At 37.7% G+C, this 23228-nt stretch overlaps 1 protein-coding gene across 1 annotated transcript; it reads right to left on the reverse strand.

Moving 5' to 3' along the window:
• Nucleotides 1-328: 328 nt before the first annotated feature.
• On the reverse strand, nucleotides 329-23212 carry papss1 (3'-phosphoadenosine 5'-phosphosulfate synthase 1). The gene is made up of 12 exons (XM_023957410.1): nucleotides 22955-23212; nucleotides 21717-21831; nucleotides 21395-21630; nucleotides 21119-21257; nucleotides 15625-15743; nucleotides 14138-14251; nucleotides 13820-13931; nucleotides 9256-9461; nucleotides 4656-4791; nucleotides 3742-4010; nucleotides 3153-3382; nucleotides 329-1290 (listed from the first exon to the last, which is right to left on the reverse strand). The coding sequence occupies exons 1-12, from the start codon at nucleotides 23012-23014 to the stop codon at nucleotides 1152-1154; spliced, it is 1875 nt and encodes a 624-aa protein (XP_023813178.1). The 5' UTR covers nucleotides 23015-23212; the 3' UTR covers nucleotides 329-1151.
• Nucleotides 23213-23228: the final 16 nt, after the last annotated feature.

Consider the following 23228-nt stretch of genomic DNA (forward strand, 5'->3'; position numbering starts at 1 on the left):
AAAGGTGGAAAGATTTCATGTAATCCATGGACACCAGTGAGGTTCACAAATTATTGAAGAAAAAAAGGTTCAGCGCACTGTCTAGTGGGTCTAGATGACCCAACTCCCAATGTTAAAGTGCCTAGGATAGCACAAGGGTTACCACAAAAAACCTTCCTAAAGACGCGTAAAAACAAAGTTTCTCACATTTTACTTCAGCATTTCAGCTCAGTTTCAGATAAACAGCTTCGTGTTCAAAGCTTTGCTTTTTTTCTAACATTAACTTACTGGATTTGGAGTTATTCCGAGTAAATAAAATTTGAGAAAAATACCACAAAAACTGAAAAAGTGAGTTATTTTTTTTTCTAAAAATTGTTTATTGGACAAGGAATAGAATTACCCCATCTCCAAACACCTAAATATATAGAATACCAGGAAAAATACAGAAAAATATTAGCAGATACAAGAAAAAAAGGTTAAATATATGACATGTAAATAGTTACATGCAGAATGAGGTTAATATGATGGAAGACAATTTGAATTAAAGAACTGACCACTACATGAACAGCTGGGACAAAACAAATAAAAACAATTAATAAAGGTTCTATTTGTTCTTTTTTAAACAAGACGTGACTGATTGTGAAGACCAAGGCACTCAACTCACACTTTTAATACTTGTGCACACATCTTTTGTCTTTTGCACAAGGAAAATACAAAGAAGCTTCTTTGTGCCGCAGGCGTGCAAAAGGTGAACTCCATTAGTAACACTTTAGATGTGGACAAAACTCAAAAGTCATTCCTGAACATTCTAGTACTGTTCAACAGTCCCGTCCATTCAGGTCATCAGGAGCTTCTTGCATCTTTGATCATTTTTGTACAATCGTTTTAAACCAGATGTTAGAAAATACAGTTTAAGTGTTAATGAAACACTAACGCCTACTTTTATAAAATGTCATGTTTGCAGCAAACCGACTTCTCTCATAGTTTTTAAATGCAGATAAATAAAACACATACAGCTAAAACGCAGTCAAGACAAAACTAAAAACAAACCAGAAGCATAGAGCAGGAAAGTGACAGATAAAAGGTTTGTGTTATAGACGTGAGTGGTCCCCTCCTTTGGAGCAGAAGCTGTTCCCATTCTTCCCGTCTTGGTCGTGCGAGGATCAGCACCTTCAGGCCTTCTCCAGTGACTTGTAGTACTCTTTCAGCACAGCCCAGGCCGACGGCGCCATGAAGCCATCCGGAGGGTTCTGTCCCTCACGAGCCAGCTTACGCATGCGGGTGCCTGAGATGAAGTCATAGTCTTGATGGCTGGAGAGGAATAAAAACAAAAAGAAAGAAAGACGATGAATAATAAATGTGGTCAACATGAACGATAGGAGGCAGCTGCTGTCTGACCATTGAATAGCAGGTTCTCACCAACAGAAAACTAGAAAAATAAATTTGAAAAATAAAGACGTCTTATCTAAAAAGAAAGGAATGAACAACTAGAAATTTAGAGAAGTTTTAACAAGAGTGAATAATGTGTTTATAACAGAAGGAACAACAGCTTTAATGTCCATTTTAGTTTTTGAAAATGGACTTCTTTTAGCTCTGAAAACGCTCCATTTCTTTTCTCTTGGCATCCGATTAAACACACAATTAATACTAATTTTCTGTCTTTCTTTTTATTGAAACACGCTATTTTTCAAAGGAAGAAAAACCATTTAGGTACCGCAAAATAAAACACCCATCTGTCAGAGTGAAGAAATTCCATTGGCTTTTATTTTCGTCACCTTCTCTTTCCTGAGTTTAACAAATGAGCCTCTGAGCTTAAAATGAAGAAAAAAAAATGTAACAAACTAAGAAAAGCTATAAGAGGATTTGCAGGCAGCAAGAAGCCAGAAACCTTTGAAATCTGTCCCCAGTGAAGCCCTTTTATGGCTTCTGAAAGTTCCCTCTCTACACTGAAGTTAATTTTGACTATAAATACGATCATAAACTGTGACTAAAAATACGTTTTTGAGTTCTCTAAAAAGTTTAGGGGAAAAAAAACAACATCCATACCACAAAAGCTGGTGAGCAGCTTGCTCTGATCTAAGCATGGACACTTCAGAGAAAGACTGAGAGGTGTTGGTGATTTAGATGCTCATCTATAACCTGCCTTGGAAGAGCCAGAAAGGCCACAAAAAATGCCATAAATTTACTCAGAATGGCGGCAAACGTCTCTGAGATGGAATTTGCTTTGTGGCAGAAGCCACAAGATAAACCGTTTCAGAGCAGAGAATGCACTTATATTCCTAAAAGTTATCCAAAAAAAAAAAAAGGGTAAAAAAACAACACCCATTGCACACTTCCATTTGGTCGGCAAATAGGAATCTACTTTGAATCTTTTGCGGTTTAAAAGACAAATGAAGAGCGATGTACGGCTGAGGGAAGGATTGTAAAGCTGTTAGTATTTTGTTTTTGGGAAACAATCTTTCTTTTAAAATCAGATAAACATATAAAATAGTTATAAATTCCCCTGCCTGATCATTTGGTTGGACTTCAAACAATATCAATAGGAGGTCTTAGTTGTCTCATTTAATAGAAAAGACAAAAAGAACTGATTCCAGTTTGGGGAAACAAAATCTTGAAGATTTGCATCATGGATAATAAAGCTAATCTTTTGATTAATCCTAATATTTCTGGTGTAACACAACTACAGTTGCATAACCCAACGTAGAGCTTTTTTTTATTAGACCTGGATAAAAAGCAAAGAAACAGTATGATTAGTCATTATACACAGTGTCTATGTGCAGACTTTAATCAACGGTAATTTCCTCAAACATCAAAAGTCATACTAATCCTCAAAGCCTTTTAAGTGTATAGGAACGAAAAGCAGCTGCTGTTATTCTTGGCTCAATATTTCAACTCAGACAGCGTAAAAAAAAAATAAAAATGAATGGAGGTCTTTTCTGTAAACAATAAAAAAACAAGAGAATGCCATTTCTGTTTAGGTTGTTCAGCCTACAGTTGAAGTATTAGTGTGGGCTAAATCCATAAATAAGTTTAGAAATTAATTCTGTGCAAGCCAGCACTTCCTGCATACCTCCCCTGTATCCTATTACTTTAATAAATTACCTTCAAAACTACAGGAGACAAAAGAGTCCACTCCTCAAAACGGCCCTTCAGACTATAGAAACAGTGCTTACTTCTTGGGGTCATAAAAGTCCATGGCTCTTTTGATCTTGTTGTAAGCAGCAACCTTGAAGGGTACTATCTCAAGGCTGATGAGGCCCGGAGCCATGGTGAGGACCTTGGCTCCATGACTGGGCTCATACAGGTCCTTTCCTGTGTCGGGGTGAGGCATGCCTGCAGGGTCTCGGCCAACGATGTAGAAATTGGCTCCAGCCACCATGCGCGCTCTGCAGTGCCACTGAACCTGAGACGATGGGTTCAACCGCACGAAAACACATTTAAAAACGTAAATGAAGGATTAGGCAGGAAGCATTTGGTGAATAACAAACAGCATCTATATCCTAAAAGTCAGAAACTTTTACACGTTGATGTGAATATACCTATGTTAGGTTTGTCTGAAAACACTGTAAAGTACGCATCTTTAACCAATAGTAAATTCCTCTTTTTGACATTTGCTTCTCTAAAACAAAATGAACAAACGCTTTGACTCTGATTGTGTTTTACAGAAACATATTTGCTCAGTTACTTCTGAGGAAAACATCAACGCTGTGTTCAAACAAATGTCAGGCATGCAACTGCAAACATCGTGGCCTTGATTATTACCTCGGTTGGCCCCGCATACATCATGGGGGAGGGAAAAATTGCAACAATGGTGGAGTCTGGATTCAGCACGCCTTCTTCCATCACTGCGGCATGCTGCTTCATTCTCCATGGTAGCGGCACGTCGTCGTCCTTGGTCCAGCCCCCCAGCGGGTGGAGCAGCAGGACGGGCCGGCGGTAGCCCCGCTCGATCAGTCGCTTCTGGGTGTCCTGCATTAGAAGGGCGTGGCCGTTGTGCACTGGGTTACGGAGCTGGAAGGCGAAGATGGCGTCTAACAACAGAGGAAAACAAGAAAAGGTTATTAAAGGCAGCCTGACAGTAAAAAAAATGAAAGAAAATTGCTTGTAGCATTTACACGTGGCCGGTAAGAGATCAGTACTTGCACCTTAAGGACGATCAGAGTGAGGCATAGGGGGCGCCATACGACCGCATCACCCGAATGTCAAAAAACGAGTGCAGCTTCCATTTTCCGTACAAATACTTCACAATATATCTACCACACGCACAACGAACATTGTTTTTCCCTTTCAACAATGAATGAGCCCCAAGGGAATTGCAAGACACGCCCCCCCCTTAAGATGTGGCCTGTCCTCTCTACGACCCTCCATGGGCCCAGACAACCCAATGACCTCCGACGGCTGTACGCGGGTCAACCCCATACTGCTACATGTGGCTAAGGCTTTAGTTCCTTAGTTGCCTATTTTTGCAACATATAAAGGATCAACATTCACCAAAGACTAAACAATAAAAGTTAAACTTTCATCTTCCCAAACTGCAGAATTAGTATAAAGTTCTGCTTAGTTGCTAAGATAAAACAGAAAAATCAGGAAAATCTGCTGCATAGTCCTGTTTCTCCTTGGTTCAGGTAGGGTACACAGAATATTCTGTACAAAATAACCTTCTCCTGTCGCCATACCTGCATTCATTTCTTTAAACTTCTGCCTCAGCTCGTTGGGAGTTAGGCGGTACTGGTCAAGACCATCATTCCAACGAATCCTGTCCAGAACTTGCAGGTCTCCACCTACCAGCCAATCTCCACCTTCCATCACCATCTGCAGTAGTAACAGTAAAGGTGATCACAACAGTGAACACAAATCAGACTGGGTTTAGATTTCAAGCATCGCAGACCTTTCATTTCTTTGTTTTATTGCCGTCAAGCTTTCTAATAGGACGATAAAGACAGTATAGTATAAAACAGTCAGTAAAATGACAGAATCTGGACGTTTCTGCTTTTGATTAAAGTATCTATTTTAACTTAATTTTAACTTTTTTTTCATTTGAAAATAAACTTTTACAGCCTTAAGAAGAAAAAGAAAAGACTGCACCTTCTGCCGGGGGCAGACAAAAAAAGACCAAACTAAATTGAACTAAATGTCTTCACAACTAAAACGACTTTATGAATAATATTCATGAATAACTTAGATAAGAAATAAAAAATTACTGCAAATGTGTTTAAAGAAACATGTTTTGCCCTGTCTTCTTAAATGTCCATAGAAAACACATTTTATTGTTTTGTTTCTGCACACCAAATTAATTATTTTTCCCTGCTGTGCTTTGACTGACGTTAAAGAAATAGATTGTGTCAGGTAGGCAAAACAGCATTTTTTTTCCAGAAATTACACTTATTTTCAAATAAGACCATGTTTGGTTTACTAGTTTGAAGTTATGACATGTACAGAAAAGCTAAAGCATGCAGTTGCTTTTTTTCTGTGTAGTTTTCATTTTGTAACATATGCTAAGCCTTTCAACAGTCTTTTGTATGGAAAGCTGAGTTTCTTCCAGTCATTTTGACACGCTGGATGAGAGGACTGGATTTGGGAAGTCGCTTCCAAAGTTATTAAAAACTAATTAAGTCAGCACCCCTTGTCAAGATAGAGTCCTGACTTTCAAATTCTACTCATCAACTCCAAGTAAAATTGGAATAGTGTTATAAATGGAGACATTTTATGAACTTAACACACTGATAAAAGCTTGTGACCACATTCACCAGAGAGCTTCCCCTTGTGGGATTCATCAAACAAAGTCATTCAAGTGCTAAGGAAGCAGGAACCGGCTCCTTTGGTTTCAGGCGCTGTTTCGCCTGCCTCCTGCCGCACTCATGAGACCAAAGATAGAATTACAGAAATCGCTGGCCTGTGCTATTTTAATATGATACAAAGTGACAAACTTACATGGAAAAATCCACCCACGTCGCTGAATTCACTAGAATGTAATCTATCATGTGAAAACTCTTTGATATTTATACTTTAAAAGCAGACGTATTAACGTATGCAATGCAGATTAAGAGTGGTCTGCAGCTTTAGCATCAACACAACTTCACAGAAGGTTGCTTCAATCATTGCACAAATACATTGTTTTTCAAACCTGTTTTTCTTTTCCACGTTGTCCACATCAACGATGAAAGATTTAATCCGTGTGCAGATAAACTGTCATGTGAAGCATGTACACATGTAGCATGTTTAGCAATGCTAAGAGCCTAACCAAACAAACAGCTGCAGCAGCATCGCTTCCAGCAAAAGCAGCTCTATCTGACACACAGGTAAACAGGAAAGAGTGGATTGACTGTTATGCAGAAAAAAAAGCTCTTTTTGTGACTAGAAGGGGGCACAAAAAATAAAGAATAGAAGTTGTAGCTGTAACAGTAAATGAGCGCTGACAGAAAGACTCCACCACACTAAGCTAAACATATACTGATGTGTGCAAACACACAACTTTAATGGGTGAGACCTTCATTGGTGAACTTGGGTTAGGTTTGAGTGCCTGAAAAGAGAAAAACAAAGGTACAGCTTTCTTATCACATGTGCTAAAATACATTTAGCACATGTGCTAAGGAAGCACTGACACATTAGGTCAGGGGTGTCAAACTCATTTTCACTGAGGGCCACATCAGCACAGTGGTCATCCTCAAAGGGCCAGTTAGACATCTAACTGAATGTAATGAAAAATGTATGCAACTATTCCTTAATGTTAAATAACTCATTATTTATTTATTATAACTTTTAAAGTGACAGTTACAGTTGCATAGAAAACACATGTTTACTTGTTACTCTAGCATAAATCCTTTTACATTGGATTCTGTCAGGTTAGGTTATATGGACAACCTTTAAGTCCTAATGTATACCGGTAGTTGCCCAATCCGATATTTCAAGTTCAATTCCCCCTAGATATGAATAAATACACACCAATTTTTATTTTAAGAAATTAAAAACTTTTATGCTCTCGCAGGCCACAAAAAATGACACGGAAGGCCACATTTGGTCGGCGGGCCTGGAGTTTGACACATGTGCATTAGGTGATGACAGTGTAGAGTTATGGTACCAGTATTTGACATTTTCAGATTGTATTGCATTAGAAAACTGCCAAGCCAGATTTTACCATTAGAAATAAGGAAGAATAACTGTAGAACTTGCCGCTTTGTCATCAAACTAATCAGAGTAATTTTGTTACTGTGCTGATGAAGCAAAGTAAAGGTTTTAAAATGGGACAGCATGAGTTAAGCAGGAGTTAAATGTGTTCATTTATGTCAGGTAAAAGCAGCCAACTGAATGTGTTCATTAAAAACCCACTCCAATCATCTTTGGATCAGTTGTAAAAGCATTTTCCCAGGGGTCTTTCAACTAGGATTATGCCGTTTTTGGCCAAAATCCAAAAACCTGTGTCATTTTGTAGAACATAGTTTCTACAGAGTGGAAGTAGTTCATACAAACTGGGACCAAATGCAATTTTAAGCTTAATTTTCTTTATCTTTGTCCCCCATCATCAAAAATTCCACAAGAACACATTAAAACATCTAAGATATCTTTTTCATCAGATTGGATCTTTAAAAACATAGTAAAATTAGCTGGCATTTTACAAACCAGCCTGCATTATTGCTCAACAAGTATTGAATATTTAAAATAAATAAAAAAAATAAACTATTTGTGTCAGTAACATGAGCCACATTCTTGTATAGAAACAAAGCCCTGGCACTTTGCACAGACCGTGGAGGATCATTTCTGGACACCGTCTCCCTAAAGGGTCTACCTGAGCCCCACCGGTTAATAAGAACTGCACTAAAGAAAGAAAAAGAAAAAAAACGGGCTAAATTAGGAAAGCGAATCGCCAAGTGGAAATATAGATGGGTGTGGACAGATCAATGCAATCTCAAAAACATATTTTGGTGCCGGCCGAGCGGGAGAATCGACCTCCAAATATAACACCTTCAAATGTGGGAGGACCAAAAGGCTTCGAGTGATTACACTGAACGTTTGTGCAGAACGATAGAAAAACTGAGCCCTGAAAAGCTCAGTTTTTCCAGAGGTAATATGAAAATAACAGATGGGATCTCTGTTCTAACAGAGGGAAAACTGGGAAAACAGTCTGCTTTCAAATTAAAAGCATGCAATAATTAGGCCGAAAAACTGAAATTACAACAAATTAACTAAATGAAGCATTTTCCATTTTCGGTATTCGTTTTTTGAAAGGTACAAAAGATCTATACATAGAATGCAGTTGGACATCGGTTGTTCAATCAATTAACATCAAAGAAAACAAAAGTTTTCTTTACTTGATGTATGGGAATGGTTTGCAGCTTTGAGACTCATTTCACTAATAAATAATATGTGTAAGCCCTTTCAAACTTCTTAAAGCTTTGGATTAAGTATCAAAATGACTGATTATAGTTTGTTCTGGCAAGCTTTACTCAAAAAAACGAATGTGGCTGCCAGCAGAAAAAGTGTCCACTCGATGTAATCAATAACCACTTGGCTTGTCTTTAAGTTACTCTTAAGAGTTTTTTTGTGATGTCCCACACTCTAAGCAGTTCAACCTGTGTGCAGCTGGCAGCAGGACAGCAATGAAAGATGCTTTGCAGTGTTTTTCTTTTGGAAAGGCCGGCAGCGTAAACAGGCCAGATCTGATTTTCCGTACTAAGAAGAATGGGAATTGCACTTTGTATGAACACAGAAGAGCTTCACCAAACAAGAGATGCTAAAATGCAGTTTATGAAATATTAGATTTTTCTTATCCTGAGCATTCTTTGTAAATGGCTTTAGAACTCAGAATTTAAAAAAAGTATTTGTTTTAGGAAAAGTGGGTTTCAGGATAACTCACTACTGGACTTTCTGTCTGTATTTCAATTCCCACATTTGCTTTTAGAACAAGCTGAACCTAATGCTACGTTACAATGACTGACACATGTCTGACACTTGGTTTTCAATAACTGAACATACAACATGTGTTCTAATGGGTGACATCACACTTACTTGATCCAGTTCTCATTTACAGTCAGTGGTCCAAAACAGCTGTGTGATTTCCCATGAAGCACTTCCAGACTCACACTTTTGCCCCTCATTTTCTTAGCAACTTTGTTTTGGCTACCTTTGCTGCACTTTAGGAATTATTCAGTTTTATTAAAAAGAAGAACAGTAATTCCAACTTTCACAAATACCCAATACTTTTAGATAAAAAGCAAAGCAGGTGCTGTTTGGTGCATCAAGGTAATTCTGAACAAGCAGGAAGTCCCATCAGACACTCACCTTAATGTAAGGGTGGTCTTTACAGGTAGTCCCCCACTGCCGAGCACAGCGCTCTTCTTTCCTGTGTTCATAAAACTCTGGATTACGAAGGATGGCCACTCTTTTGCCCTCGTACACCAAGGCCATAGCGGTGACGCCATCCAAACGCTCCTTATCGGCAGTGGACACCGGCAGCACCACAGGCACAGAAAGATTGATCACTCCACCTGTTGGAGACGGGGTGTTTAACTTATTACTGCCTTAACCCTTGGGCTATCCTATGGGGTCGAGATGACCCAATCCTTACATTGACGTGTTATTCCTACCATGACAAAGGTGGATAAAGGTGGAAAGATTTCATGTAATCCATGGACACCAGTGAAGATAACAAATCATTGAAGAAAAAAGGTTCAGTGCACTGTCTAGTGGGTCTAGATGACCCAACTCCCAATTTCAAAGTGCCTAGGATAGCACAAGGGTTACCGTGACCCTGAAAAACAACTCGGCACTTAACTTTTACAAATACAAGCAGAAAAAATGTGTCCAAATGCTAAAGAGGATATCTACAACAATCTTTCAATTCCAACTTCATTAAACTGTTAATAAAACCCTTTCTTTTCCCCGAAAAAAAAGAGAAGGTTTCCGATCCCAAGTGCCATTGAGCTCATGAGAGGAAAGCCTGGACAGACCACAGGGACAGTCATCCGTCAAAATTTCTAGACTGTGGGAGGAAGGCATAAAGCCTGAAAGGACGACAAAGAGATCTTGAAAACTTCACACAGAAAGAGGCCCAACCAGGAAACAAACCTCCGGCAGTCACGGATGAGCGATTAAGTTATGGCGTCTGCACAGTAGTGAAGGGGAACTTTTTCAAATAAAAGAATGGAGAGTGAGATTCTCAATTCAAAAGGCCCAATAACCAACCAACACAGTCCTAATGTGATATAACTACACCATCCAGAATGCCTAGAGCGACCAAGAAGCAAGCGATTGGTCAGAGGGATTGATGGGAAGTTTTTCAAGTGAACGGTGTCCTTATTTATTCAAAATCACATAAAATACAAAACAACACAGCTGTGATGTTTCAACAGTCTATCAGGTGGTGAAGAGCTTTAATTAATCAAACCTTGTAAATTTTTGAGCTTCGTGTTCCACAGAAATTCAGCTCCAGGTCAGAAAGCAAAAGAAAAATTAAACGTAGGCACACCAGGTAATTAGGTATGCTGTCACTTTTAATGGTCTAACAAATTGTACCTGTTGTTATTAGTACAGTTTAGGTGTTTCCCTTGACCACAGTTGAAAGGCAATAATGTACCAAAAAATACTATATATAAATGTACAGTGTAAGAAAACATGTAAAGCCTTCTTTGTTGTGAAGAATCATGTTGTAGACCCTCGGGCCACAACAAGAACGCACATCCTAAAGGCTGTAATTTAAGAAGCTCAAAGAAGAATGGAAAGAATGGAAACTACACTAGATCTTGTCCCACTACTATGTCATACTTTGTCTGTGTTCTTCTAGTTTCTCAATTTTTCAATAAGGGTGAATAGAAGGTTGAGACCTGAGCACTTTTTACAAGATAAATGATTAAGTATATAGAAATAGGGGTGGATGCCACCAGCTTCTGTCCCAATCTCACAGAACAGCTGGATACAATAAAACACACAGCAAAACGTCAGAATGTGAGAGATACGCGCTTGAACTTGGATGTCTGTTTATGTTTCTTGGCTTTTTGTTTGGCCAGAGCAGCAGTTTTGTGCGTTAGAAGCAGTTATAGAATTATGTTGTGTGTAATCGATCCCCTTCCTGTCACATTCAAAGAAGGAAGTGAAAATGAACAAATAGCGGTGTGTGGTGTCAATCAATAAAAAGCTTCTTCCTCCACGTCTTTCACTCTTAGAACTAACAGGAAACTTAATCTAGACTTTTTAGTCTAAATATATTAATAGATAAAGTATGTAGAAAACAATGTAAGGTACACCCCCTTTCCTGTTCTGGGATTATATATTTTAGAACACAATTTTAAAAAATGCCACACCAGCTCTTAAAAACGTGACTTCTTTATAATAAGTCACAAAAGTTCTAACCAACTGCGTCATGATTGGAGACCATCATAGAATCTGGAGTTTGTGTAAGCAAGTCAAAAATTCATTTCATTGTAATTAAATAAACAAGCGCATGACAGTGCCAAAGATTTGCTTGAGAGGGACTAGTCTTAAAAGGGAGACTTTGACATTTTGTTTTGTTTGTTCTTGTTGGACTGCGACAATGATTGAAAGCAGGGAGGCACAATATTGCCCTTTTTTGCCAAAATCTGATATGTTGATATTTTTAAAGACATGTTGGCCAATACATGGGCAATATTTTTACCGATATTTAGATTAAAATCATACTTGAAACTCCACTTGAAGATATTCCTCCCAAAAAACGGCTTTGAACAAAACAATAAGACAGTTCAGTTCCAAAAAAACTAAAATTCTATTTTACTCATGATTTGCTTCAGCTTTACTTGATCTGTTGTAAAAAAAAAAAAAAAAAAAAAAAACATTGGGGGAAACCAAAGAAGACTTTTTTTCTGCATCTTAACCTTTTTACCGTCTACCAATCCAGTCCAGTCAAGATTTTGGCACTTGGCAAGTTTCGTGATTTGCCAGAATATGAGATGGATCAGATAAAGTAGATTAACCTAAAAGGATGGTGAGAGGATTGATATCCAAATATTTTTTCAATTTTCCTAAGCACAAGAGTTAAGTGTGTACCATTTCATGTTCCTGTCTAGCATTGTTACCTGTGTTCTCTGACATAGCTGTCCACTCTCCCAGTTGGTTTACCCACAACTGTGAGCAAATGTCTGTGCCCCAGGTAAACAAACAAAGGTGTGTACATTTAGAGAAGAATGCAGAGAAACAGCCCACCTGTTCCATGTTTTTCATTCAGGTGCATTGATACATTTCCAATTATCACGATGGCACAGTCAAAGCAGAATTGCACCAGCAAGAACTCTAAGCAGGAATGTTGACATAGGCTGACGTTCTATTGAATTTTTATAAAATGTGCGTAAAATCCATAATTTTCTAAGAGGTTTAAATAGACCCCGTCTAGACTGTAGTTTCCAGCTCAATGAGCTTCATTGATTTAGACTGCCAAACAAACATGTTTTAAACTTTGTCCAGTCGTTGGAGAAAGCGGTTTCACATCAAACCATCACACAATAGGCTCTTTCAAAGTGGGCGATATAAGGTTAGACCCTGTTCTAATAACCAATTCGACGTATTCCAAATATTTTGTCTCAATAACCTCACTGCATCTTATGCTACATTCACATTGGGCATGTGACGCGCTAAATAGCCCACAGTGTTCACACTGGGTGAGCAGGGCAGAGACTTGTTTTCCTATTTCTACGGTTTACCAGCGCATGTCCACCATCCAAAGGTTGGAAGAGGTTTGATGCCAAATGTCAAAGTGGTGCAAATCTTGCGATTTTTGCCCCAAGCTTTTTCTTTTACAGCTCTATTTTAATATATGAAAGACTAAACCTGCAATTAATAATTTCTCCTCCATGATCAATTTTCAAACGGTGGTGACTGAAAACAGACACCATTCATACGTCACTACCAAATCAGAGTCCCTGGTTGGCCAAAGTTCCATCTGGTTTAACTTTTTTCGTTTTTTTTTTTTACTTGTCCTGTCCAACAGCTGAGCAGACAGACAAGAGCTGAAAGTCTCTTGTGTTCGACAGATTTTACTGTCACAATAGGGGTTATGAAACCTTTGACACACTATATGTATATTTAAATAAACCCCTTTTGTAATTTAGCCTAAACTTTATTCATCTTACTCATATCTGTAACAGTCTTTTGTTGGACCGGACGGAAAAGAAAAGAAGGGAAGAAGAGAGAGGGATCCGGGCGGGAATTAAAGAGGAGGAGGCGTAGAACCGTTAAGCAGCATAAAGCAACAAGTTGCTAGATGTTTACAATCATTACAGTCTGGTTTATAAGTTATATAAATCCAAAAGGGGGCGGGGCCTGTCTACACACATACACCCAAATGCCACAAACATACCTGTGGGCTCCGAAAATTCCCACATACAAAACATGTCAACATGTACACAAGACAACTGATGTTCACACACGCATACTTATGCATTTGGATCGACCCATGTGAAATATTTCATTTAATAACTCAAACCATTTGTGCAAAGGTGAGATAGCACCTGTGCTTGAGTGGGTCTTCATGTTCTTCTAAAGTGGATGATGGAATGTAAGAAGACGGAGGGAGAGTACCCAGCCAAATCTAGATTTCATCCATCAATGCAGATAAACTAAAAACATTTTTAAGGTAAAAGAAAAAGTGGAATACATTAAGTAATACAAAGTCCAAAGACTATAATAAACACAAAACATTAAAAAAATACTAACTTGAGTCAAATTTGCTATGAAAATTTAGCTTGTCAAGAAATGTATCCGAGTTTTAGTGCATCCCAAGCCAAAGATACTAAAGTTTGAATAAAACATGCAATTAAGTTCTTTTCACTGTATGTTTTTCATTTGACACAAACTGCTGTTTTGAGAAACATCTTACCATCCAGCAGGCAGTCAAAATGAAGACACTGCAGAAACTCTCTCTCTCTCATGAAGCCATTCAGAGGAGTGGCCCAGCCTTCAGCCAGCACCTGCACCCACTGCATGTCCAGCTGAAGAGGACAGTCACATCACCATTCATGAAAGACTAGAAATAACCAATCGGCCCTCTAATTACAGTACATTTAAATCTTAAAATGTACTTTCAAATCATCATTTGGATGGATGGACTTTACCACCCTTTTTACAATATGATAAAATAATGTCAGAATCAAATAATTCTTCTAAAGTAAAAAAAGATAGAGCCCAACATACGTACTTTTCCAATCTGCACAGCAGGGAGGGTCTCTGCGTCAGCCTTAGCAAGATCCAATTTATTCTCCTGAACATACAGCTCTTTCACCTCATAGGAACCATCAACCGGAACGATATCCTGCACAGATAGATGTCAAGAAACAAGGTACGTCAAAAGAAGTTCATCATAAGTGCTCCTTTTTTTAAATAACTTTATTAACAAACTTTGCTCATACAAAATACCAAACACAAAACTCCACACTGTCTGCATAATACAATTTTCAAGTTTGCCAGGAAAATGAACAAAAAAAAAAAATCAAAAACCCATAATAATAACAATGTAAAACAGGTTAAGCAAAAATAAAACAAAAATAATAAAGGCAAAGGAATCTGTTAAAGTTTCAAAAGAGACCATATTTCAACTGTTATGACAAGGATTTTATACTGTTTACATACAGTACCATTTCTTTCTGGAAAACATAAAATACTGTTTTCTGTTGGCATATATACACTTGTGTTTAAAGTATTTAGCCATAATTATAAGTAAATTCACTACATATATTTTCTCTGCCTTAAGTCTCCCTTGTGTAAAATATCCAAAAATAATGTGCTCATAAAATAATCTATAATCTTCACATAGATGAGTTCTTATAAAATGCATCAAATCTTTCCAAAATAGTTGAGTGAAGGAGCAATTCCAAAAAAGATGAGGCACCGTTTCTGGTGAGGAATGACAAAATGAACAGTTTATGTCCAGATCTTTTTTAACCTTGGTATGTCCAGGTGTTTCACTGGATAAAATGTATGAAGAATTTTGAAAGAAATTTCTCTCATTTTATTGGTGATGAAATACTTTTGGGGCAGGGACCAAACCTTTTCCAACTGAAGTCTACAGCCAAACCTATTCTAGTAGGAGATAACATGCGGTTTTGTGGCAATCTCATTTTGAAACAGAGAACGGATCTTTGATTATTCCTGCTAGCTGAAAAACATATCTTCCTACACCACAATTCTGTTAATTTGGGAGGAGAACATGGAGTATCTGAAGGAGAACTGCTACACAGAAGTCTAACACCAACTGGGATGGCTCCAGTAACTTATAACTGTAATGCAAACTCTGCAGGTGAAACATGCAGACTATAGGTGCACAGAAACTCAACATATGACATCAGGTTAACTTGTGGATTAATCCGCTTGTCTCACAAGAGAAATGTTTTTTTCAAACCAATTTTCAAAAAAATAATCTTGTTTTTGCATAGAATATCTGAATTATTCCAAATATAGTAGCGATGAGGAGAAAGATTTTGTTTGTAGATCAAAGTCCGTGCCATCCTGTGTCCCAAGAGCCATAACAAGAGCAAATATGATGCTCTCACGCTCCCTGGTGGCCAGTGGCAAAATTACAGCACTATTTTAACAATCAGGTCAGAAATTTCTACGGAAGTGAAAAAAACAAAAAAAGAAAGAAAGTACTCAAATGTAACATCACATCAAGCTATTTTTGGCCCTTACCCGTTCTTGAAGCAGGTCAACCAGCTGTTGGATGGACTCATTCACACTGCAGGAGTCAGTCTTCAGCACCAGCTCTGGAGCTTCGGGCTTCTCATACTCTGAGTCGATGCCAGTGAATCCTATCAAAGCAGAAACAATTTCCTTATAGCTTTAAGCTGTGCTACATTCCAAATGTTCCATTCCTGAGCAAACAATTCAGGGAAAAACCCTTATATGATGATCCTTTGTTTGTTAATAAAGTCAGATATATACTGCAGCCGTTTTTAAATGCTTAAAAATAAAGAATCATGAGAACTTTGCTCATTGTACATGCATTTGTGGTTCATAAAAACTTACATTTTTTGGAAACTTTAACTTGTTTCAAGGTACAGAAAACTAGAAGAGTTTCCCATTTTGTGTTTAACAATTTTCAAGCTGGACTTGTATACAAAAGCAGCCAAAATGGCTTGACACTATAAACAATAAACATAAGAGCGACTCCTGGTATAAATCTCTCCACCTGTCAGCACCCACCTCACATTTTGTCTATATACAAACTTTTGCTTCTGTGCCACAACCTAAATGTCCTTGAGGGGTACAAACAAGGTCACACTGGAATAACTCAAAACATTTTTTCGAAGAAAATAAAAGTGGAGAATAGTGCAGCACTAAATGATACTGATTTCTAAAATGTAAGGCCTTCTGCTATTCAAAAACAACATAAAAAAAGCACTTCACTTTTCAGTTCACTGACAACTATTTAAAAATATATAATAATAATAATAATACATTTTATTTAAAAGCGCCTTTCAAAACACCCAAGGTCATTGTACAAAGTTAGAGGTAAAACACAATAAAATCACAACATGTTAAAAACAATAAATAAATTGGATTCATTAGTATAATCAGCTGACAGAGAATGAGTGCCACAAAATGTCTTTTTGTGGTATCATTCAGCAAAACGGCTCACAAAGGCTATATATATTCTTGCAATTAAAGGCTATATTATGCTCCTATTTATGTGATCAATTAATTAATAATTGATAACAAAATCCTATTGATCGTCTTACCACAAGTGAGCAGTGATGTGAGAATGGACTGACAAATATACCTGTGACAACACAACTGAAATAAAAAAAGAGGACTTTTTTATTTATTTGATACGTATAAAAAAAATAAACTCCTGCAGTCAATTTTGTGCACTGTACATAATCATAAATTATGGTATTACTTTACAGTCAGTGTTTGTGTTGTATGTTACGGAAGAACAGTTGTGTCCTTTAGCATGCTCTTCCTGCACATATGTAACACTAATGGACTCTGAAAGAATGACTCTGCAACGCTGTGGAGTGATAAATGTACTCAGTAATAGCAGAAGATGCAAAGTGAAACACCATATTTAATGGTGGCTGTTATCGGTCAGCCTTCAACCACTGAAGGAATTTGGCTGTTTGCATTGTTGATGATCTTTAATCTTTTTATATAGGAATCCTTTCGTTATAACCCTTGTGCTATCCTAGGCACTTTAACGTTGGGTGTTGGGTCATCTAGACCCACTAGACAGTGCGCTGAACCTTTCTTCTTCAATGATTTGTGATCTTCACTGGTGTCCATGGATTACATGAAATCTTTCCACCTTTATCTCCTTTATCATGGTAGGGAGAAAATGTCAATGTAAGGGTGGGGTCATCTAAGATACCACAAGGGTTACAAAGAAAAATGTTCCATTACTCGGCAAAACAAAGATTGCCTTCATTGATATTCTTGTGAGTAAGATAATAATTTAACTATAGTTGTATTGAATGGAAAAATAAAATAAAATGTAGAGCTTAACATCATCTTATAAAATAAAGAATTATAAATTTAGAAAATAGTTTTCCATTAAAATATAAAGAAAAGAAAAAAATGTGTATACATTTTACCGAAATAGGTGAGAAAAACAAACTTGATTGATTTTGCCATCTTTCCTCAATTCATTAATAAAGATAAATGAATTAATAAAGCTGCTCAATATTTTAAACAAATAAATACTGTCATCTATATTGTACAAACTGTAGTCTATATCAGGGATTATTCGAAGCCAAGGAAATGGTTTAGAAACCTCTAAGTCATTAGTCTGGCTGAACTACTAGATAAAAAGTCTTCAGGATGAAAACAAATATGTACTGAATGTTATTCACTTTAATGCAAAACATATTAGAAATACATTATTTTAAAAATGCCTTATGTTTGCAAATAAATGCTAAACATGTTCTCACTCCAATTTAAGAAATACAACAATAAGGCTCCCCAAAAACAAAAGTGTCAAAAGTGTCTAAAGTTTAGAATTGGAAACTTGAAAAATAATAGAAGTGCTTTGTTTTATTGCTACTAATGTGAAATAATAGAACATTCTGTGGGCTACTGACATTTTTTTTTTTAATATTTTCATGCAAGTATTGGAAAATATTCTTGTGGAATACATTATTTTTTAGTCTAGAATGTAAGAATGTCTTACAGACATTGACAAAGACCATCCAGTATAAGGCAGGGCTCCAGACTGCGACCATTTGGTCGCATTTTGCGACCAAAATTTGAGAATGTGCGACTGAATTTTACATCCAGTCGTACATGTGCGACCAGTAAATTTGCCTCCCCCACCCTCCGTATTTTTTATACATTAAACATGGAAGGGGCACGTCAATGATCAATGAAATAATCGATGAGATGCGAGCGCACACGCACACAAACACACACACACACACACACAAACTAGCACACATACTCATGAGACGCGAGCGCGCACACACACGCAAACACACACACTCGCATACATACTCATGAAACGCGAGCACACACTCGCGTGATGCCCGTCTGTGAGGCGGCCACTGCGTGTGAGAAGAATAGGCAAAGCCACTGTAAGTGGCTAAATGCGTGGCGGGGGAGGGGCCTAGAGATAATCGATCGCGCGTAAACATCTGTAGGAAGGAAACGGAGACAAATATCATCACAACCTGATATGTGCGTCTGAGCTACGAATAAGCGAACTATTGATTCGTTCTTCCGACCTGGTACACTGCTAGTGTACCAGTGCCAGAGTCTACAGCAGGGGTCTCAAACTCGCGAACCAAATCACGGCTCTCATGCACGGCTCTAACGGAAGCACACCGCTTCCGCGGGAGATGGTCAGCTGAGGAGCATAAATGTCCCACACCTACATGCGTGAAAGCTAACGGGGCTCTAACATTAAACACGTGTGAGCGACAACACGATTTAGTCTTAGACACATTTAAAACACGTGGGGAAAATGCAACAATAGACGTGTTTAAGTTGAACCAGCTCCGCGTCTGGATTGTTGGGGTGACCGGGGCGGGGGGGGGATGAAGGCGAAGCTGCAGCGAGACTTAAGGAGAACAGGAAGTTGTTGTCCTTAAGATTCAATTTACTTTTAATATGCCTCTTCCCCTTAGTATGATCTGTGATATTATATCTTTTATAATTATTTTAATGTTTTGTAATGTATGTAGCCTTTTTTTAATCAGTTGGCATATTAAATTATTTTAATTGATCACTGAACTACAAAAACCCAGCCGGACACATGTCCCATAATGCATTGTTTTGTAGTCATCAGGGCAGCTTTCATTCAGTTCAGTACTAAATTTCCAGCTGTGTACATGTAGGTTGGGGCCTTGCTCCCACCCCTTTCTCGTGATATTTCTGTTTTGATTGACAGGTGATGTTAGAGCAAAAACAAAAATATGTCTCACACCAGGTGATCTGTGCAGCGTTGCCTCCACCTGGGTGATCTCAAACACGCTCATTGTGCATCTTGGCTGCACCTATTTGGTGTCACCAAGATGAATTTCCATCCCCTAATGTTTACATACATTTAAGTATTGTTTGAAACTGTGAAATGACCGAAAGGTTACTACGGTAATCACTTTGTTACTAACCGCTTTTTTTTAATTCTAAATGTATGGTATTTTGTTTACTATTTGTACTGTCATGACAGCGATGGTGCTGTCAGTTTACCTTGTTGCTGCATCTTCAAAAGTGCAGAATAAAATGTGACACTGAATTTGAAACAGCACATTGTAATTTCTGCATCTATTATTAAAGTATTTATTAGTAATACAGTGGAAATTAGTAGATTTGGTTAGAATGTTGATTTACGGTATGCGCCCCTAAATTTTCTGGTTGTGCCCCTAAAATTTTCAGTTGGGGGCCACAGTGCTCCTAGTGAAAAAAGTTAGTCTGGAGCCCTGTAAGATGTAATTTTGGGAGTATTTAGGGTATGTTAAGTGAAGGAACTTATATGAAACAGCATAACTATTAAAGTCGTTGTCTGGGTTTAACATTTTTACTCCGCCTCTTCCTCCCCGCAGCTACTGCTTTCTAATGAAAACGTAACCAGCAACATAACTATTTCCTAACTTTAGAAAATCATCTGGTCTATAAATTTGCAATCATAGACCCCTAAGCCAAAAGTGCTTCAGGGGTTCCCCCCAGCATGACATCCAGCCTGGTCAAGCAGATCTGGGTTCTTGTGTGAGCGTGGATTTGAATGGACAGCACATGGGGGAAGGTGCTGATCAGTACTAAAAGATACTTTACTGCGGCATGCAGATTAAAAAAAAACATTAATGAGGACTTTAGCAATGTTTTTCCTCCTAAAACCACAATAAGCCAGGAAGCATTTTGGGATCACAAATATGTTAGAGGTTGAGCCCTTTTGGTAAAGAAACTGCAAAAGTTCAGAAAAAAGATGATGTGTCACCCTACCAGTATGAAGCAATGAAAAGCCATGACAGGCATTTCCTCTATGTGAGGTGTTGGTTTGCATTTGAAACTAGGTTAAAAAAATAAGGCAGTAGGATAACACAAGAAATACAAACTGTTTTAAAAGTACCAGTTTAGGGATGCACTGATTTATTTTCCCCACAACATGGTTCAAATTTTAATTTTTGGATCAAAGTTTTCTTTCGGTTGGAAATAAAGTTGTGTACGACAAAACAACAACAACAAAAACTAAAAATTTAGAAGAAAAAAAATGTTTTTCTTTGCGATTAACCAAATAACTACAAAGAAAAAACTGTTAGTTGGTTTAAACTGAGCCTGATGCAAAAACCCAATAAATCCCAGTAAGACATCCTAAATTTAGCACAACATGTATTTAATACTTTCAACATTAACATATGCAAATGAAGTGATGCAACAATTCGCTTTTCTCAAGATTTGGTGGCATGGTATAGCGTACGGTTTGGCTTTAGGCCAAGAATTGTGGGATCCCTACTAATAATATATATTTTTTCAGCCTGAAAAAAGTATTAGAAACATAAATTTCTTCTTAAGGACACTCTCTTATTTAATGCTGAGATGTTTCTGGTATTAAATGCTGTTCAAAAATCAAGATTGTCAGCTACAATGTGACTTTTAATTCTATCTGAACCCGAAAGTAATAAGGATTTTGAGGGCATTTTACTGCTTTAGTTCTAACGTTGAACCGATTTAAAACTTGAGCAGAATTGTACTTCACCTCTTATCTCCCCTGCTCTGGCTCTTTTGTAAAGGCCCTTCACATCCCTCTGCTCACAAACGTCCAGCGGGGCATCTACAAAAACCTCAAAGAACGGTAGTCCCGCTGCTTCGTGGATCTTCCGTGCGTTAAGGCGATCCTGTCAGTGAAACAGCGTTGGACAAACATTTATTAAAAGGTACACTGTCCTGTTGCATTTTTTTAACTTAAAAAAAAAACACATCTTAACACAGCTAGACCATTTCACATGATTCATTTCTCTCCACATTCACTCACTCTGCTGTAAGGAGAAATGAAGCTTGCGATGCAGACCAGTCCTGCATCAGCAAAAAGCCGGGCCACCTCAGCAATCCGCCTAATGTTCTCTTCACGGTCCTCTGGGCTGAAACCCAGGTTCTTGTTCAGACCTTGACGAATATTGTCCCCATCCAGGGTGTAGCAGGGGATACGATGACAAACCAGGTACTCCTCCAGAGCCATGCTGACTGTTGTTTTTCCCGCACCAGACAAACCTTGGCAAGAAGCAAAGCACCACTGTTATGAATGTCAAACAGCTAATTAAGGGAAGAGCCAAATTGGCATTGTAATGTTACCATACCAGTGAGCCAAACAGTGCACCCCCTGAATCCTCCTCTTGTGCCTACAACCTGACCTCGTTTATTTCTGCTTACATGATGAGCCTGATAGGTGACATTAGTTGCACGTTGCATTCCCTGGAATATCACAGATTCAGTGAGAAACTCAAGAGTTCCAGAAACACAAACAAATTCGAATCTAAAATAAGAGAAAAGTCAACAAATGTTTTAATTTTGTTTCCAAGTGAACTATTTATCAGTACCGATTTGCATTACATTCAATATATAATGCAAAGCTTTCATTTCCAAAACCTTGGTTTGAAAACATTTACATTCCTGGAATTAGTTTGCATTAGTCTTAGTCTTTCACCAAGCTAGGTAAAAAAAACAACACAAAACAAAAATAGTGATAAATCAGAGCTTCAATTCAAATTAGGGAATCTGTGGAAAATCCCGGAAGAGCATCTTTACATGACCCCAAATCTCATAACTGGATGTAGTCACATAACTGCAATAAACATATCAAACTAATTTACCTGCAGAAATCACAGAATTAAAAAATGATGCATGTGCATGAGAAGACATTAGCACTTCTTAATGTTCTTTTAACATCTAATCTGAAATTGTTCAACCTTTGTTAACGTTTTTTTTTTAAATCTCTTTCTTGTCAGAAAAAAAAAATCAATGTGCTTTTGTAGCATTGACTGTATAGAATGGAGGACTTGTTTTCTACTCACTTTTTTGCATTTTTCAAACACATTTTAGATGTAAATGAACATATACTGTTTATATTAATTGATATATACGTGCATAAAAAGATTCATTATTGGGGAGACATTTCTTCTGAAAATCAAATAACTCAGTTAAGATTTACAACTGAAAACATATTATATATTTAACATGTTTTTTATGCCTTAAATTAAAGTTTACAGTCAGTGTTAATAAAAATAAATATGTTATGTATGGCATCATTCACTGAGGTCTGAACAAAAATATTGTATTGACTGCGTTGATGTTGGCAGAAAATTCGTGGGATAGTTTAGTGGAATTAGCTAAAAATTAGCAAAAAAATGGCTTTAAATGAGGAGCTAGGCTACAGCTAGCTAACTGGCTAATATTAAAAACACTAAAACATCGCTTCCAGGTTGGCCGAACTCACAGCGCCTTAATCTACAGCTTTTTTTAAGTGAGCACTCATGTTGACAGTATAACTTAGCGATAAAATATCAACACATCGAGGAAAAATATAAAATAAACTCACCCAGCTCTCAGGAGCGTTGCTTAGCTTCTGTTTTTTATTCAAATTACCCTCCGTTTCCATTGCTTAGCGGGGGGGGGAGCTAATTTAAACAAATTAGCACTTAAGTAGGTCAAGCACAAACACTAGAGCGAATGTGGCTTTTTTAACAGTACAGGTGGGGCTTCTAAAGCATGGAATGCAGAAGCCACTGGCTTTGGCACTACTACAAAACGAGGCGCCGGTGCACCAGCAAGCACTACTTCCTTAGCGCCTACGTCACGAGTGACGTAGCATC

Source organism: Oryzias latipes, chromosome 1, assembly GCF_002234675.1.
Source record: "Oryzias latipes chromosome 1, ASM223467v1".
In the NCBI taxonomy this organism is placed as follows: domain Eukaryota; kingdom Metazoa; phylum Chordata; class Actinopteri; order Beloniformes; family Adrianichthyidae; genus Oryzias; species Oryzias latipes.